The sequence below is a fragment of the Drosophila takahashii genome, chromosome 3R, assembly GCF_030179915.1.
Source record: "Drosophila takahashii strain IR98-3 E-12201 chromosome 3R, DtakHiC1v2, whole genome shotgun sequence".
NCBI lineage: Eukaryota > Metazoa > Arthropoda > Insecta > Diptera > Drosophilidae > Drosophila > Drosophila takahashii.
The window spans coordinates 5,817,751-5,836,895 of NC_091681.1; the positions used below are offsets into that span (position 1 = coordinate 5,817,751).

At 37.5% G+C, this 19,145-nt stretch overlaps 1 protein-coding gene across 1 annotated transcript; it reads right to left on the reverse strand.

The window, feature by feature from the left end:
* Positions 1–3,019: 3,019 nt before the first annotated feature.
* On the reverse strand, positions 3,020–9,325 carry LOC138913298 (uncharacterized). Its single transcript, XM_070216551.1, has 3 exons — positions 9,263–9,325; positions 8,579–8,682; positions 3,020–3,694 (listed from the first exon to the last, which is right to left on the reverse strand). Exons 1-3 carry the CDS (start codon positions 9,323–9,325, stop codon positions 3,118–3,120), a joined length of 744 nt encoding a protein of 247 aa, XP_070072652.1. The 3' UTR covers positions 3,020–3,117.
* Positions 9,326–19,145: the final 9,820 nt, after the last annotated feature.

Sequence of the window (19,145 nt, forward strand, 5' to 3'; positions counted from 1 at the left end):
CGGCTGAATTATTAATGCTGCGTTCCGACTATTACAATTCTGAAACGAAACGATACAATGAAACGATACTACAGTGTCGCAGTCAGATTTGGCTATTTTAAATCAGAGCAATGTTTAATACCTATGTAAGTACCTTAATAATTCCAAAGGTATATAAAAATAAATACCTAGGTAAGGTAAAAGGTACTCAATTATTTGTATACCTAGGTAAGGTAAAAGGTACCACTAAATTGTACCTAGGTACGTACCTAGGTAAAAGTATCTAGGTATGTCCCAACACTGCTTAATAGTGTCCTTAGTATGTTTGAAAAAATGTATTTGAAAGAAATACTTGAATTTTGATACATTTGAGTCGGAAAAATATATCTAAGCGGAGAAAATCCCAATGACGAGCCTAAATTGGAAAGTCAAATTGCTATTTTAAAGTCTAACGGCGAACGCTAATTGTTTTGGGCCTATAAGTGTCAAACAGGTCCTTCCATAATTTTTTTTTTTTACTCCGCGATTAAGATTTGAGTTCATCTTCACATTCAAAAGGATAAATGAATTAAAAACTGAAAGGATTTTGAAATATAAATTAATTTTTGATTTAACTAAAGAAATTACCCATGGGAAGTGCATATTTTTTCGCAGATTCAGCTCATCCAGAGCTGTCGAAAGCTAATGATTATGAATTAAATGTGTCTTAACATTACCACAAAACAATATTGGAAGTCCACTTAACGAAAAAATGTTAGAAAACACAATATTTTTAGACGAAACTATGCCAAAAGTCCTTCCCAAGGGTCGGGAGTAGTTTTTACTTGGCAACAACAACAAAAGGCATTGTTTCCATATAAAGTTAACTTTAAATTGTTGGTAAACAAAAGGGTAGTCATGCCAAATTAAAAAAAAATAGGTTTTGGCCACTATGTTAATTTATTCGATTTTTTTGTTAACTGGTTGAAATAAGCTGTGGCCTTTTTTTTGGGCTTTTTTTGTAATTAATTCATAAAAAATATTTGTAAAATATTTAAAAAATCATAAAATTATTATACACTAATGTGTATCCTCATAGATGTATTCTGCGTTCAAATTATTTTGATAACATGTTTTGTTTAGTTTTTATGGGCTGTTAAAGTTTTTGGTGTAGACTGGTTGAAATAAGCTGTGAGCCACTGTACATTGATGCGTTCAAGGACACGTACGAAGCGACCTTAAAGTTGCAGAATGAAAAATTAGTATATAGCGAATTCTTTATGCTATGAATGGAGCTTAAACTAAAGTGCGAGAACAGCCAAAATTATATTAAAAAAAATTACTAGGACAGATCAAAATTCGACAAAGTAAGTTACTTGAAAATAAAGCGATGTTAGCTGCAATCTACATGGATCCACGCGTTAATTGCATCTTAAATGGGCAGCAAAAATGCCTAGCAAAGTTAAATCTATAAAAAATAGCTACCGTTTATTCGAGCTAAAGCAAGTAAGGCTACGTGTGTTTGAAGTTTAGGTCCTGTTTTATTGATGTTAATTGCTATTAAATGTTTTAACCATAGCTCGCAAATAACTGTTGACCGATTCGTGCGGTCCCCAAATAACTGTTTTTCTCTGAGACTTTGAGCAAACAATCAGAGAGCAACCGTTTGAATTGTTCGTACAGAAATTTTGCTCGCACTCAGGCGACGAGCAGTTTTTTCGGCTTTCTTTTGCTCGGCTCGCTTACAGACTGATTGCTCCTGAACGACGTTTCAAAAAGTCTTTTGCGCATGTGTTAACGTTAACGTGCTTGGGCGATATTGCTCTCCCTTTCACTCGCACGTACTTTCAAAGGGAATACATTGTATAGTTGTATTAGTGAAAAGACTTTTTGCGATGACTTTTTCAGTCAATCGGTCTTTTAATAAGTCTCCCTGTGCGAGCGACATTCGTAACTCTCATTGAACGAGGTGAGGTTCGTAACAGAGCGTCTCACGAACAGCTCAACGTAAAAGGCTCAACCGAAAACCAAAACGCAAGGAAACGAAGTGTGCTGCGCAGAGAGAGAACGAGGGGCATGCTATTTTTCGGTTGTTCTCGGGAGTAGAGCGTAAGGAAAAAAACGGTTAACAGTTATTTGCATGCTTTGGTTTTAACAAAGTATATTGTCCATGTCAAAAACTCACACTTGTACTAAACTAATATTGCAAAAAATATGTACTAATTTATTTTTCATTTAAGGTCCATTCCCCAACACAAATTGCGCCATCATACGAGGTTGATATCCAAGACCAGAAAATGGAACTGACATCCGACGGTGATAAATGTGCTGACAAAGAAGTGTCTCTGTTTTCCGCCTATTTGGATGACGTACAGGCAATCTCCAAAACTAAGGAAGAGCCTGCATCAAAAAAACTGGTCCAAATCTATAGATTTAGCATATATGCTGACATAGACAATTTCGACCTTATGTATGGACGTTTGCCAATAAAAGCTAACATTTTGCAGTTTTTCACCGATTTAAAGCTGCAGTCGCCACACCTGAATTCGCTCGCGCACGTTGTACTGGCTACACCGACGACTCAGGTGTCTGTTGAGAGGGCCTTTTCAGCGCTTCATTACATTTTAAGCGAGCGACGAAGCTCTTTAAGTGCAGAAACTTTAAATTCGCTACTAGTTGTAAAGCTTAATAATGAATAAGCAATAAATATAATGTCTAAATCTAATAAACATGTTTGTTGGCCGCTTTCTCGGCCAGATGAATTGCAGCCTTTTGGAGCTCCGGTAGTCCAGATGAATTGCAGTCGTATGCCTGCTGGTAGGCTTAATTCTCGATTAAATAAAAAACACTTGTTAAGTTGGGCTTGGTTGCTGAGTTTATTTTGCGTTCGTCGCATTCGCTCGTTCATTAGGCAGTGAAAATCTCCAAACTTGTGGGCATGGAAATTTCCGACCAGAATGGCAGTATCAAAAGGAAAGAGAAAGGAGCAAGTCTGGTGTTGCCAGATCGCGTGCCTTCCAGGGTATCGATGTATCGATATACAAAATAATAAGATTTCGGATTTAATCAAATAAACTATTTACAATGTGATAGAAATAATAGTCAGCGGAGGCGTTCTCCTCCAACATCCTCCCCGCGTTGAAATGCGTCAGTTTCAAATTAATTAGGAAGAGGCGCGAGCTTATGTATAGGTCTCGTAAAAACTCTCTTGCCGGTGCTGACTTCGGCAACTCGAACCTTTCCATCGTTTCCAGCAGTAACGGACACTATCCTTGCCAACGGCCAATACTGCGCTGGGGTGTTATCCTCGTGAACGATGACTAATTGCCCGATCGTCAGATTTGGTTCTTCTCGGTTCCACTTGCCGCGTTGTTGAAGATTGTGGATGTAGTCCCGGTGCCAAATTGACCAAAACTGTTGTTTGAGGTAGGTCACACGCTGCCATCTGTCCAGGTAGCGCATTTCTTTTCCTGGAGCATCCGAAGAATGGTGCAGCGACGACTCGGGTGCTGAGGTTAACTCGGTTCCAATTAGCAAATGGGCCGGAGTTAACGCGTTAAAGTCATTTGGGTCATCGGAAGCTGGTGCTATTGGTCTTGAATTCAGAATGGCTTCCACATCCAGAAACACTGTTTGCAGTTCCTCGAATGTTAAGTATGCATTCGCGATGTTCTTTAGCACCAATGTCTTTGCCGATTTAACGGCGGCCTCCCAGAGGCCGCCAAAGTGGGGTGCCCTGGGGGGTATAAAAGAGAATTGAAAACCTTTGATTGTACTGTAAGTCTTAACTATGTCGATAATGTCTGAGCTAAGCATTTTTGTTTTGAATTCGTCGAGTTTTTTGGCGGCGCCGACAAAGTTTGTGGCGTTATCGCAAACCATTCGCAGAGGAACACCACGACGCGCGATGAATCTTCGGATGCAAAGCAGGAAAGCATTTGTCGATAATTCGGACACCAACTCAATGTGAATGGCCCTCGAGGCGAAACATACAAAAATGGCTGCGTATGTCTTATACGGCTGCTTGCCACGCAGTTTGTATGACGTTAGAAAGGGTCCACAGAAGTCGACTCCTGCGACCAAAAACGGTCTTTCAGCTCGCAGGCGGTCTGCTGGTAGACTCCCCATCAATTGCGTCATAAGACGAGGTTTGAAATGAAAACATCGTGTGCAGTTTCTGACGACCTTCCTTATCAATTGTCTGGCATTAATTACCCAAATCCGTTCTCGTAGAAGAGACAAAACGATTTTTGGGCCAGCATGAAGGTTGCTGTGATGAAGGTATTCTACATACAGCTGTGTAAATCTATGGGTTTGGGGTAATAGAGCCTGATGCTTTGCGTTGAATGGAATATCGGCGTTTTCTAAGCGGCCACCTACTCTCATCACACATACTTCAGTTTTGTCTATGGAAAAATTATGTAGAAATGGAGCCAATCGCTGGAGGCTGGGTGACAAGGACTTGTTGTTTGCCAGCGACGCCATCTCATGCTTGTAGTTCTCTTTCTGTATCAGACAGACAATTCTCCAGAAAGTGTCTGACAATTCAGCTGCTGTGATGCGAAGGCTGTCTGCTGTTGTCGATCTTATCATTGTGTCAGGTTTATTACGGTTCACGCACCGAAACAGATATGATATTATATGAATAATACGTAGATAAGATGACGAATTGTTTATGATTGAATTCAAAGTAGATTCTGAGTTTGCGCTGTCTGCTTTGCTACACAAAAGGATTGCCCTTGTTCGTAATTCGATCGGTGGTGGAAGCGGCTCTGCTAATTGTGGCCACTCAGTCTCTGGTTGACGTAAGAATGAAGGACCTGTTAGCCACATGGTGCTAAGTAAGTCGACTGCACGGCAGCCACGCGATACGATGTCCGCAGGATTTTTTGCTGATGGGACGTGCCTCCAAGTCGCCTGGCTAGTGTGCTCCTGGAGTTCGGATACGCGGTTCGCTACGAAGCAGTTCAGATTTGATGCATGCATTGTGAGCCACTGTAGCACAATTTTGGAGTCGCTCCAAAACGTTACCTTGTCAATGTGTTTTATGAGATTATCTGCAATTTTACGCCACGTCCTATTTAACAGTAACGCTGCGCAAAGTTCGAGCTTGGGCAGAGATTGTACCTTTGTGGGAGCTACCTTTGATTTTGCGATGAGCAGATTTACTTCGATTTTGTCAGGGAGCTTAGCAAGGACATAAATACAACATCCGTAAGCTCTCTCGGACGCATCAGCGAAACCGTGTATTTCACTGCGATGCGATTTGGATGTGTGTACAAATCTTGGGATTTGGATTTTCGGTAAGTCCTTTAAATCCTCTAATAGGTTTATCCATCTCTCCTTCAGTTGCCCGTCGACTGGTTCATCCCATTCGAGTCCTTTTAAAGAGATATCTTGGATGAGAATCTTGCATCGCACGATCACTGGGCTGATGAATCCCAGCAAGTCAAACATGCGGGCAACAACTGATAGAATTGTTCGTTTGGTGAATGGCTCGTGATGGATGCAAGGATATTTGAAAGTAAAGACGTCGGTGTTTGGCTTCCAAGCCATCCCAAGTGTTTTGGTTATATCCTGGTCATTGAGCGCAATAAACACCTCGTTTTCCGAAGTTTTAGTAATTTCTTTACAGTTGCTGCTGAACTTTGTAAGATGAAGACCAGCCCGAGCTAAGATGTTGACAGTTTCGTCCTTGATCTGTTGGAGCTCAATGATCTGGTCTGCTCCTGTTAACAAATCATCAACATAAAGATCTTTTCGCACCGTCGCAGCTCCAAGGGGATACTTGTCCTCATGTAGATCCGCGATGTGCCTTAGCCCTCTTATAGCCAAGAAAGGCGCTGCTGACATGCCATAGGTTACGGTTCTCAGCTCGTATGTTTGTATTTCTCCTGAGGATTCTGGTCTCCAGAGAATTCTTTGGTAGCATCTGTCTTTTTCGTCAAAAAGGAACTGGCGATACATTTTTTCGATGTCGCCTGTGAGTGCGTACCTATGAAGACGGAATGATAAGAAGGTTAATATAAGATCTTGCTGAATTGTTGGGCCAATCATTAGAAGATCGTTCAATGATTTCCCTGAGGTCGTCTTAGCTGACGCGTCGAATACGACCCTAAGTTTCGTTGTAAGGCTTTCGGGCTTAATGACGCAGTGATGCGGTATATAAAAATGCGAATTCTTGGTATTCGCATTCTCTATGGGGGCCATGTGCCCGAGGTTGATATACTCGTTGAGGAATTCCACATATGCGTGTTTTAATTGATCGTCGCGATCAAGTCTGCGTTCTAATGATTTGAATCGCTTTACTGCAGTTTCGTATGAGTCTCCCAAGCATTCTGGAGAGTCCTTGAAAGGAAGTCGAACCTTGACTCTTCCATCTGTCTGCAGTGTCGTGTTTTTACAAAAATGTGCTTCACAAAGACTTTCTTCCGACGTGTATTTGGGAATAGGAAATTCACAGCCTTCAATCTGCCAGAATTTCTTAACAATGGTGTCGAGGTCCAAGTCCGATTGGGCAAAGAAACATTTCTGCAGAGGATTCCGGATTGCGGGTCCTAGGTTGCCACCGACTATCCAACCGTATGCAGTATTAATTAGATATGGCATGTTGTCGCCGAGGCTTTGCTTTCCTTCTCGTATCGCATCAAAAAATCCCTCTGTGTTGATGAGAATGTGGATTTTATGTGACTCGTTGAAGAACGGATCGGCTAACTGCAACGCATCAGGAATTTCCCATTTTGAAGTGTCAAACGATTCCTGCGGTTGGCGAGCACAAATCTTCTTAATGATTGCAAAGTTGGATGACCAACGAAAATCTGAGCACCGGGCTCGAAGAGTGGCAAAGGCGTTGAACTTAATACCTTGACTGGATCCAGAAATTCCGCTAACTTCTTGTGTGACCCGTTGTTTGTCCAGGTTTAGTCGCTTTGCTGTCTCCTCAGTGATGAAGCTGACCTCTGAGCATGAATCCAGAAGCGCGCGCAAGACGTGGGGTTGACCCGATTTGTCGTATACGTGAACAAGTGCCGTCGGAAGGATTCCTTTCTTGGCCATGCGTGTGAGGAGCGATGTTGTGTGTGAATGACTTAAGCCAGACGTAGTTGGCTGATCGAATGTTACCGAAGGTTCTGTAGTGGCTTCGAATTTGTGTAATAAGGTGTGATGCATCGCGCGACACACCCTGCATCGTGATCGAGATGGACATTCCTTAACCCTGTGTGTCTTACGAAGACAATTAAGGCATGCATTCGAGCGTTTGACAATTTCGAACCGTTGCGGCAACGGAAGTTCCGCAAAAGACTTGCAGCTGCCGACGTAGTGTGCAGCTGATTGGCAATGTAAACATTCGGAGGTTGTACTGATGAAGGTTTTGGATAAAGATCGCTTCCCAGGATGGAGCGCTTTGGGCTGGACCAGTTGACCTGTTGCTTGGCTTTCAAGGAACTGGCAGCGCCGAGTGAGGATGTTACAGAAATCCTCCCAGGTTGAGAGCTTGTCGAGACACTGCTTTTCGTCATACTTGCTTTTGGTGTCGGAGTCAACCTTCGTAAGAATAATGTGAATTATGATGCAATTCATGATTTCCTCAGCTGATCCTAAAGAGCACAGTGAGCCACGTATAGCAGATGCGTTGTCGATAAGTTTTTGTATAGCTCTTGCATCGGGTTGCTTCACCGATGGCAAATTGAAGAGACTTGAAATGCAATCCAGGAAGATAAGGACATCGTTGTCGTACCGTGCCTCAAGTCTTGCCAAGGCTAGCTCGTAATTCTTCTCTGTGATCTGAAATGATTGTACAACTTCTAAGGCAGGGCCTGATAAACAATTTAAAAGGTAATTGAATTTATCGATGGTCGCAATTTGCTGATCGTTGTGAATCAAGTTCTTGTAAGATGAATAGAACCGTTTGAATGCCGAATAATTCCCACCGAAGCTAGGAAGTTGTAGTTTCGGAAGTCGTTGACTGTGACCTGATGCTGGAGCGAATGTTGAGTTCAAACAACTTGCCTCGGGGCCGTTTGCTGAACACATTAACCGATTTTTTGGAATAAGAGACATGATTTTCACCTTAACTGCAATAAAATCCTCTTCCAACCGACCGCGCTCGTCGTCAGAGCTGTGCAGAGATTCAATTTGTGTTTGAACTTGAGTCAACTGGCGATAATGTGATTCGAGGATTTGGAGTCTGCAGTTCAGCGTATCAGCATCTTCGGTGTCTCCTGTGGACATAACCCTTTGGTTTAGATTGCGGATATGTTTCTCGAACGTTTCTCGCTGAGCCTTGAGACTGTTTAGCTTGAGCAAGTTTTTTGAATCTTCGTCATGCATTTTGGGCAGAACTTAAGTGTAGCAAAACCAGCGCAAAAACACTACGGCTAGTTATGTAGGTGTAAACAACCAAGTATGTGATCTGCGTAAATATATTAGCTGTTCCCTACGATAACCTAGCTGTCCATAAGGTTTAAGTATTGACCAAGAAAACAGGGCAAGTTGGTGTGTATGTATATTTATTTGCACTGTGTGCGTATACTTGCGGTTTTCCTCAATGACTGTAAAACTGTATGTGGAGAGCAATTTGGTGGCACGCGGTGTCTTGCGAGTTGAGGTTATGTGATACCGTATGCGATACCGTAGTCCAAACTCAATCTTGTTGTTGCTGCAGGGTACGTTGAGCAGAGACCGCCGCTGTATGTGGGGCTTCTCAAGCTTGGTCTGTGATAACTGAACAAAATAATTAGACACACGAATCCAAAATGGTTGCAATTGGACGAAGACTCATCTAATGGCAAGAGTCCGTCCTGTCACGGTCGCCAATATGTTGGCCGCTTTCTCGGCCAGATGAATTGCAGCCTTTTGGAGCTCCGGTAGTCCAGATGAATTGCAGTCGTATGCCTGCTGGTAGGCTTAATTCTCGATTAAATAAAAAACACTTGTTAAGTTGGGCTTGGTTGCTGAGTTTTTTTTTGCGTTCGTCGCATTCGCTCGTTCATTAGGCAGTGAAAATCTCCAAACTTGTGGGCATGGAAATTTCCGACCAGAATGGCAGTATCAAAAGGAAAGAGAAAGGAGCGAGTCTGGTGTTGCCAGATCGCGTGCCTTCCAGGGTATCGATGTATCGATATACAAAATAATAAGATTTCGGATTTAATCAAATAAACTATTTACAATGTGATAGAAATAATAGTCAGCGGAGGCGTTCTCCTCCAACAATGTAAAAGTTGTTTCTAAGCGTTAATAAAAAGTCACTAAAGACAAAAGACCGTTTACGATGAGTTTTTCGTTTTTTCGCTCTTTTGCTGACCCTCAATGAGCGAGCGTTCAGATGAATCGGTCTCTCTAAGTTCTTGTTGAGTGAGCATAACATGAACGACGCAACTGAGAACGGTTGACCGAAAACCAAAACAAAGAGAAACGAAAAGTTCTTTTCAGAGCGAGAGCAAAGTAGCATCGTCTTTTTCGATTGTGATAGAGTGCAGACCGCAAAACAAAAAACGGTTGAGAGTTATTTGCGAGCTCTGCCCAAAAGTCTTCTTTCTATTGCAGGTAGTACATATGTCGGAACCGACCGGATCGGACAACTATATCTTATAGCTCCCATCGGAAGGATCGGAAAAAAAACGTTGAAAAAATTCTAGCTTCGGTGTTTTCTCAAATATTACCTTTTCTCTTGGGAATATTATTTTTTATATATTTCTGAATTTCGAATTAAATATTTAAAAAATCGCTATAGTCGGGTTGGTGTCCCGACTATCTAATACCCGTCACACAGCTAAAGGGAGTGCGAACGCTGTACTCGGGTTGGTGTCCCGACTAATAATCGTAACTCAGGTAAAGGGAGTGCGAGGGAGATAGATATATAAATTTTGATTGCGTATAACTTTTTAATGAATGGTCCGATTTGAAAAATGTCTTCTACATTTCGATAGGTATAAATATACACAACAAAATTACATTCATACTTCTCGGAAATCTTTAAAGATGTGGGCGCAGGACCCATTTTAAAATCCTTAGTGGGCGTTAGAGGGGGCGTGGCGCTCGGCCAAAATAAACTTGCGCTGCGTAGGAAGCCAAAGAATATGTGTGGGAAATCTCAACCTTCAAGCTTTTGTAGTTTCTGAGATCTCAGCGTTCATACAGACGGACAGACGGACATGGCTGGATCGACTCGGCTAGTGCCCCTGATCAAGAATATATATACTTTATGGGGTCGGAAACGCTTCCTTCTAGCTGTTACATACTTTTGAACGAATCTAATATATATATCTTTGTTGATTTTTATTACATTCTCTTCTACTCTGGGATATGACTATTTTTAAATATTTCCAAATTTTGATTTTAATTTTAAAAAGATCGAACTACTATATCGTATAGCTGCCATAGAAACGATCGAAAAATTAATGTGAAATAAAAGGAAATTTAACATTTTTGCGATTTGTAAATTAATAGAATGATCTGCAAGGGTATATACCCTTGTAGAGGGTATTATAATTTCAGTTAGATGTTTGCAACGCAGTGAAGGAGACATTTCCGACCACATAAAGTATATATATTCTTGATCAGCACCAATAGCCTAGATAGACTAGATAGACTCAGCCATGTCCGTCTGTCCGTCTGTCCATCTGTCCATCTGTCCGTCTGTCCGTTTCTATGCGAACTAGTCTCTCAGTTTTAAAGCTATCGCGATGAAACTTTCCCGAAAGTCTTCTTTCTATTGCAGGTAGTACATATGTCGGAGCGAGCCGGATCGGACCACTATATCTTAAGGCTCCAATAGGAAAATTCAAACAAATATAAGAAAATTCATTGTAACTTTGTAGGAAGTAGGCGTTTGGATTCTTGACTAATTAAAAACAAAATTGGAATTCCTGGAACTGCACCGAGTAAGCATTACTTTATCTACAAGGGTATATAAGCTTCGGCTGGCCGAAGGTAGCTTTCTTTCATGTTTTTTTATCTTTAAACGTAAATAAAAGCTTTGTAACTAAAAAAATAAATAATATAAAAATGCAGAAATAAAGCTTATTTTATTACCTTTTCATTGTTATATAAATATTAATACTCATTTTTTAACTTTAAGGAGATATATGCATGAACAAAAAACAAACTGAATATTTAGGCCACATTAATATCACGAGATTACAAAATAATATTCTTGGAGTGCTCCACAGCAATTGATTGCAAATTATGTTAGTCCTGGAGCCCTAAATCACGAAAATACCACTAACTTTTTTTTGATGGCACTGTCTTTTTAAAGATTTTTTAAAGTTCGCTCAGAAGAAGAGTTTTGCTGCATAATTCCATACACAACTTAAGGAAAAATGAATATGTATAATAACAGAAGTTTAACTCCTTTTACAATTTTTTATAATTTATTCATAAAAGAAAATTCGTCTTGTATGTCTCCGCTTAGACGTCAAAATTTTTATAATGTGTTCGTTTATATTCATAGAGTCTAGTATAAGCATCTGCTCCCAAAAAAATAATTTTGAATATTAATATGGGACGTAAAGCCTATAACTTACCGCGAAACTATTACGATTTTGATGCAATAAAAAATCAATCAATTTGTAAAATATGCAAAAAGAGTTTTGCAGGTTCCTTATCGAATTTAAAGCGTCATCTTTCGGACCACCACAAAAACGTTTTCGATAAAGTGTTGCACGATAGAAAAACCATTATAGAAAGACTCGAAAATCAAGTTTTCTGTCAGCATGACTAAAAGTGAAGTCACGGAGGCTTGTATAGACTTGGTAACATCCGAAAAAATGCCGTTTTCGGTGTTGGATTAAGAAGCTTTTACCACTTTAACCGGGCAAATCTTCGATGGTCTCAATATGAGCCCTGTTTCATCAAGAAACATAACGACGTTAATTGCCAGGAAGTATAATGAGATAAAAGACTCTATAAAGTTGTTATTTAAAAATATGTAACCGTGGAATTTTTGGAATCAACGCCCAGATGTATCATAATAACCGGATTTGCGTAAAAACTCTCGGACTTGTCGAACTGCACCAAAGACATTCAGGTAGCAATCTATGCTCGGAAATCGAAGATATTTTAAATGAGTTTAATATTTCAAAGAATCAGATATACAGCATAACCACCGATAATGGCAGGAATATGATTAAAGCTGTGTCTCTTTTAAACGAGGACCCTGCATTTAACATGGATGATAATGAATTTAATGACGATGACGACGATCTAATTAAAAACCTACACACAAAAAAAAAACTTGGTAAAATCAACTGTAATCAGTGGCGGATCCAGGATTTTGTTGTGGGGGGTGATATCAAAACAAATTTTTGTTGCATATTTTTTGAATACCAAAATTCCTTTAATTTTTCACCCGAGTGGGGGGTGATATATCACCCATATTACCCCCCGTGGATCCGCGCATGACTGTAATAATTGTCAAACAGGCCCCAACCAGCAAAATTGTCAATTCTACTAAGTAAATAGTCATTTCACAACAACAAAATACACACAATTAGCAAAGACACAAACCCAAAGCAAAAACAAAGTACACGTAACTATTTTAATAGTTACGTAACTATCTTTGTTGGTCAATTTTACCAAGCAAATTTTTTTGTGTGTAAAATTATTTTCTATCACATCTGTTAAATGCGCTGCCCATACCCTGCAGTTATGTGTAAAGGATTTTCTAAACAACCCGGAGTGTATCAAAATCATAGATAATTTGTCAACATTTATAATAAAAATTGAAAAATAAGACTTATTTGTCAATTTTTTTAAAAAAGTAATTCTTACTTGCGATCCCTGTAATTTTTCGTTACAAATGCTGCAAAATATAGACAAAGCTTTATAATCTGAAAAAAGGTTTTACCCTCAGCTTGAAGTTAACCTCTGTTGTTGTGGAGCTGATACTTATCACTGAGCCAGTATATACAATGGATTTTCTTACCAAATGTACTCACTTATGTACAGTGGTTCGGATATGTAGTGCAGTGGCGGATCTAGGATTTTGTTGTAGGGTGTGATATCAAAACAATTTTCCTTTTATTTTTCACTCGAGTGGGGGGTGTTCTATAACCCATATCACATTCCGTGGATCCGCGCATAATGAATTAAAACTTGGATTTCTCCTTTGCGCGACGTAAATTAATTAATTAATCATACTTATGGTGGTTATTTTCAGTTGGTAAAAATCTTTAAATAAATCCAATAGATCAAATACCTTACCTTATTTTTTAAAACATTTTTATCGCCTACACAGCCGCCACTAAACGATTTTGAGTTTTATTTTTGATCGAAAAAATAAAACTCAGAGAATAAGTTTTATTTTTATTTTTTAACGATTATTTTTTGAGTTTTAAATAAAAATTGAAAAAATAAAAATCATTGCGAATATGTATAATACAATGTTTTATAATGACAGTGGTATAGTTTTTTTTTTTTATGAGTCTTCCTTGTCGTTGATTTTTTTGTTTAAAAAAACAAAAATAACAGTTATTTTCGTTCCCTGATTTTCAGGTATTCAGGAATCTCAAACTCCGTTGTCTCAAAGTCTAATAACTCTACTTCGGCGGCTTCATCCGGTCGGGATAACATGTCCGCCACGATGTTGTCTTTCCCTTTCCGGTGCTCGATGTCAAAGTCAAGCCTGTAATGCTAATGACCACCGCGCCAGTCTTCCGTTTAAATCCTGAGCGTCATGAGCCATTGCAGGCTTGCATGATCGGTCACGATAGTAAACGGTAATGAACCCACGCGAAAAGCAGGACATGACAACAGGTTGCTATATATCTATGTGTGGGCCAAAATGTAAGCTGTTCTGCGAACGAACACATCAATGTTTGCAGAGTAGTCTCAGAATATGCTCTGCATTTCCTAAATAAAAACTAATATTAATTAAAAATGTACTATAGATTCCAATAAAGTTCCAAGGTTGCTATAAATTACACTGCTCAACAGTGTTTTTGGATCAGGCCTACACATTTTTCCTTGTATTTTTTTAAGCCTGTTCACGGCATCAAATTGGTTGTGAATAGCTTAATGGCCCCTAAGCTTTGATTGATGCTTATTATGACGCAAACTTAAATGCAATTCGGTAGAAGGGCATCTTAGCAAATTTTGACACCGATTTCAATACAATTGAGTATAGACTCTCGAAGATATCTATCAAAACATTTAATGTTGCTATTTTTGCACAAATACCACCCGTTAAAATCGAAAACCAAGTATGCTGATATGCTTATATACATTCGTCTATATTAACATATGGGCACTTCCATATTTACTATGTTTATACGATAGCAATCACGATTTCTTGAAAGCGCGATATAGAAATTGCCCCTGTTTATACGACAGCCGAGAATTCATGCTTTTATTCACTCTCAGCTGATAGGGATGCCGGACCGGTAAAAATATATAATTTTTAATACCACTGATTAGAGAAATGGCCTATAAAAGGCCTTCAATTTCTAGCGATCTGGCAACGTCAATCATTTTTTACAGAGTTACCAGATTGCATATCATCAAATCACGCTTTTGGGCTGAAATCATAGTCAACTTTCGTGTGTAGCCGAATTCACGAAATGGCGTTTATACAAGCACGAATCGGCCGAAAGCGTGAAATGATAGCGTGAATTCGGCATCGTATAAACACAGTAATTGTCGCTCGGGACGTTTGCACACCTTTAAAGTTTGAAAAAATATTTGAAAAAATGGATTTTAATTTTAATAATGGGGTTTTCTTTACACTCTTCCCAAGCCCTATTTTGTGTAAAAATCTTGATTTTTTACCATTTTTAGTTTTTAAGACATGCAGTTTGAAACACATTCACTCGGGACATGTCGCTCGGGACATGTCGCTCGGGACATTTTTTCCGACTGTTTTGTAAAGTGGATTTCTTTACCTCTATCCCTCAATTGCCGGATGTCTTGCTTTTAACTCAATAGTTTAACATGTAAATGAAGCATTCAGTACAAAATAATGTCACATATTAGCAATCCTAATGGATAAATTAACAACTGAATACAGGTCAAAAAAATAACAAAAAAATAGCCTAAAACTGATTTTTGTGTATATTGGTGGCGTTTGTCATAAATATAATCAAACTATACTCCAAATTTTTAGTTAAGCTCAGGATCAAACTATTTAGAAACTAATAACGGGGCAAAATTATGTGAAAATCTGTTTTATTCAAGTTTCAAGGTTTTTGGCTTGGTGGATCTTTTGGAGGAAGTGCCCATATTTTAATGAAAATCAACCAAAATTCTTGTCAGAGAGGAACCAATTTAGAACAAGATATCACAATTGTAAGTCTAATCCACCTAAGACCATAGATTATGTTTTTACAATATGGGACCGCAAATTCTTAAGAATAAGAGGGTTTTTTTTATGTTTTACCGTCTTGGAACCGGATATACACGATATTTTGACCAAAATGAGACCGCGAATTCTTTGGAAGAAGAAGAACCATTAACGGACCATATCCATAACACGTATGGATTTGTTGACTTTAAATATGGCTTTTCTATTCACGAACTGTAAGAAAAATGTACCCGCCAATTCTTTAGAAGAAGAGGAAATTTCATCAAAATTTATTTTGAAATGTCAAATTTAGCGATGCTTCTTTCTTTTTGACACGATTACATGATTCCAAAAAATAATCGTGGCATTACCAACTTGACTACTTTTACTCGTGGAATCGGAATCGGCATTGTATCGTGCGGGTCTCTATTACACACAACCAAAAAAAAAATCGACTGAAATCGCCCTTGGTTTTAGAAAATCGTCTATGAATTTGCTTTACTGGCGATTTTGTCTATATTAAAGAAAGTAAGTTTTTAAAATCAAGGGCGTTTTTTTTTTAAATCAAAAAAAATAGACTGCAATTCAGAAATTTTTTGCTAGAAAGTAAAAAATTATTTCTTGGAATTTAGAAATAAAGGTTTTCTAAAAAATTGAAATATGGTTTTTTTTAAATATTATATATATTTTTTAAATACCAAAAAAAAAATTCTCAAATTCAGAAAATACAAAAATCCAGGGACCGTAAATAACAGTTATTTGTGATTTTTATTTTAAAAGGCCTATTGAGATTTGTACAAGTTTTAATCAACAATTTAACTGGTTTTTATGCACTTTATAGACATGAACAAATAACAGTTAATTTGCTTTCCAGATTTGTTGAAATGCATATACTTTGTGGACAAGAGTAAAAAGAACGCTATTTTTGACGTTTAAAACCAAATATCACAGTAGTCTTTTTAAAATAAAAATCACAAATAACTGTTATTTACGGTCCCTGCAAAAATCTATTTTCGGGCTTCGGAATTATACCCGGTAGCTTCTGTGACGCCACGGCTGTTGTGTTGTTTTTTTTTCGTTCTTGTTTGTCACCTTATTTGAATTTCCTTTAATTAAGCACATGGGTGGTTTCAAATTGGAACTGTAATAATAACTGAAATGAGTGTACAAATAACAAATTAAAAATATAAAAACTCAATAACTTACTATTTTGAGAAAAACATCTTGGTCGCCGCACGCGGGAATCGAACCGCTAACCGCACGGCTCCTCACAGTTTGCAGTCAAGCACTCTACTAGCTGCGCCACGGAAGCATCACGTGAGGCGCTGTACAAAGTCTATTCACATTTTGTTCTCCTATTTTTACTCAAATTGATCTGGCTCTCTTCTGGTTATTCCTTTTAGTTGTTCATTTAATTTTGCTTTTAAATAATTACACTGTGCAGCATTTTTAGTGCTTTTTAAATTTACCTCGATGGATGCTATATTTTTGGATTCGTTACGAATTCCCAAGTTAAACTGCGTTTTCCAAAAAGTTCCCCGACGCAAGGATTCTTAGCAAAAGGACCTCAAAGTTCGAAAAATGCTGAAATTGGCCAACTTTGCGGAGCTCTCAGAGGCAAATGGATGCATGGCTTGGTTCGATGTTAAAGTTTTTTAAAAGATACACCCTTTATCTTTTAAACCCCATACTTAAAAAATTTTTAAGATTTTTTTTAAGGCAGGAACAAATTTTAGAAAGCATAGTCAAAAAACATAAAAGTATACAGCTGCGGTCAAAATGGTAGTAGTGTTGCCGCCCTGTGTATTTAAAAGTTTGTTGTTGTAATTGATCTTTTCCTGGAAATATTGTATTGATTATAATTTTAGTATTAGACTAATTGGCTAAGAAAAAATTACAACATTAAACTTTTAAAAACACAAGGCGGCAACACTGCTACTATTTTGACCGCAGCTGTATGTTTTTCAGTTTTTTGACTATGTTTTTTGGAATTTATTTCTGCCTTAAAAAAAATCCTAAAATTATTTTATGTATGGGGCTTGAAAGATAAAGGGTGTATCTTTTAAAAAACTTTAACTTCGAACCAAGCCATGCATCCATTTGCCTCTGAGAACTCCGCAAAGTTGGTCAATTTCAGCATTTTTCGAACTTTGAGGTCCTTTTGCTAAGAATCCTTGCGCCGGGGAACTCTTTGGAAAACGCAGTTTAACTTGGGAATTTGTAACGAATCCAAAAATATAGCATTCATCGAGGTTAATTTTTGATGCTGCATAGTGTTATTGATTAATATTAATATTTATATATTTATTATGGTTCAATAGTAACAGTAATTGAATGTTTCAAGTTTGAAAAACTTAAGCATCATTTTTATCAAAATATAATTATTCATGAGCTAAAAAATAATGCAATACATTTTTTTTATTAATATGTAACTATTAATGTTAAAAAAAAAAACAAAAAGACACCATGAGTTTTTCGTCTCGACGTGGGTTTGAACTCACTCTTGCAGCCGCAAGCTTAAATAACATATGCATGCACGCACACGTTAGACCCCTAGGCTACCAATCCAGGAAAATTTCTTCAATTAATAGCGATTTTTTCTTAGGCTAAAAAAAATTGTTCTAAAAAGTGTATAAGAAGGGAAATCGATCAAATATGCTTAAATTTTTTATTTTCTAGAAAAATATTTCTTAATATCACACATTTTTTTCTAAATGTTAGAAAAATCTTCAAACATTTTTTCTGTTATCAGAAAAAAAATATTTCTATTATGTAGAAATATTTATAATTTTAATGGCAATTTTTTTTTAGTTTTAGAAAAGTTCAGTCTTTTTTTTCTAAAATCAATGGCAATTTTAACCCTCAAAAAAAGAAAGGAAGATTAGAAAAATAAACCTTATAATTGAAAAAAAATTATTTTTCTGTATTTCAGAAAATATTTTCTACAAAACTTGTTCAACTCAAAATTTTTTTGAAGATTAGAAAATTTTTCTGAAGATTAGAAAATTTGTCCTCTTTATAGAATATTTTTTTAAAGCACAGAAAAAATTTTTGTTTTCTATATTTAAGAAAAAATATTTTTTTGAGTGCACACATAAAAAGCACGTTGCAGTAAAATCGATATTGTCATGTATGTACATTTCAGGTTAAGCAGGCCATCCACAGTCGAATTTTTTTGGCAAACATGTTCGTGTGCATGGTACAATTAGGGTAGAGGTCTGTAGGTTGAGACGGTCTGTAAGTTGAGACACTCAATTTTCTCAAAACTTATCCACTAAAAAAATTTTTATTTTTTTTTTGTAGTCCTTTTTAGTGACAAAACTTTTGGGGAAAACATTATAAGCCAGGCTCTAGCCAGATTAAAGCTGTGAGAGTCGTGTACCATTTTTCACCAAAAAAGTTTTTGTCTACTTTTTTCAAAATTCCATTTAAAATAATAATGTCCTTAAACTGACTTGGTAAGATACTTAAAGCATTAGTATATTAACTGTTAACTAATTAAAAAAGAATCAGCTTAATGTGACAGTCAGAACAAAAGTTATTAATTTTTTGTCCGAAACATCCCATTTTGTGTAAGTTGAGACACTTTGAGCGTGTAATTTGAGACACCCGTTTTTCAAACAAAAAGGCCTTAGGCCAACAGAGGTCGCTTTCTGCCTAGTACATTTCTTTGATATTAGGGGAAAAGTGAATGTTCAAAGAGCCTTTTGATTTTAATTGTTCTTTGGTCTAAGTTCTTAAAAAATGGATGGGAAATGATTTAGGACGTACTAAAATTGATTAAATTAACATAAATAAATAGTTCCTTATAGTTTGGAGTACTTTTTGTGTAAGTATTATTCACTTTTAAAAGTGTCCCGACTTACAGACCTCTTTTTCAAAATGTCGTTTTTTGGGACTTTTCAAAAAA

Coding starts and splice junctions, on each gene's coding strand:
- LOC138913298 (XM_070216551.1), bottom strand. CDS start 9,325: ATGTTATGCTCACTCAACAAGAACTTAGAGAGACCGATTCATCTGAAC. Junction 8,683..9,262: donor TGAACGCTCGCTCATTGAGG/GTCAGCAAAAGA, acceptor TATTTTGTTCAG/TTATCACAGACCAAGCTTGA. Junction 3,695..8,578: donor GGACTACGGTATCGCATACG/GTATCACATAAC, acceptor TATACCCCCCAG/GGCACCCCACTTTGGCGGCC.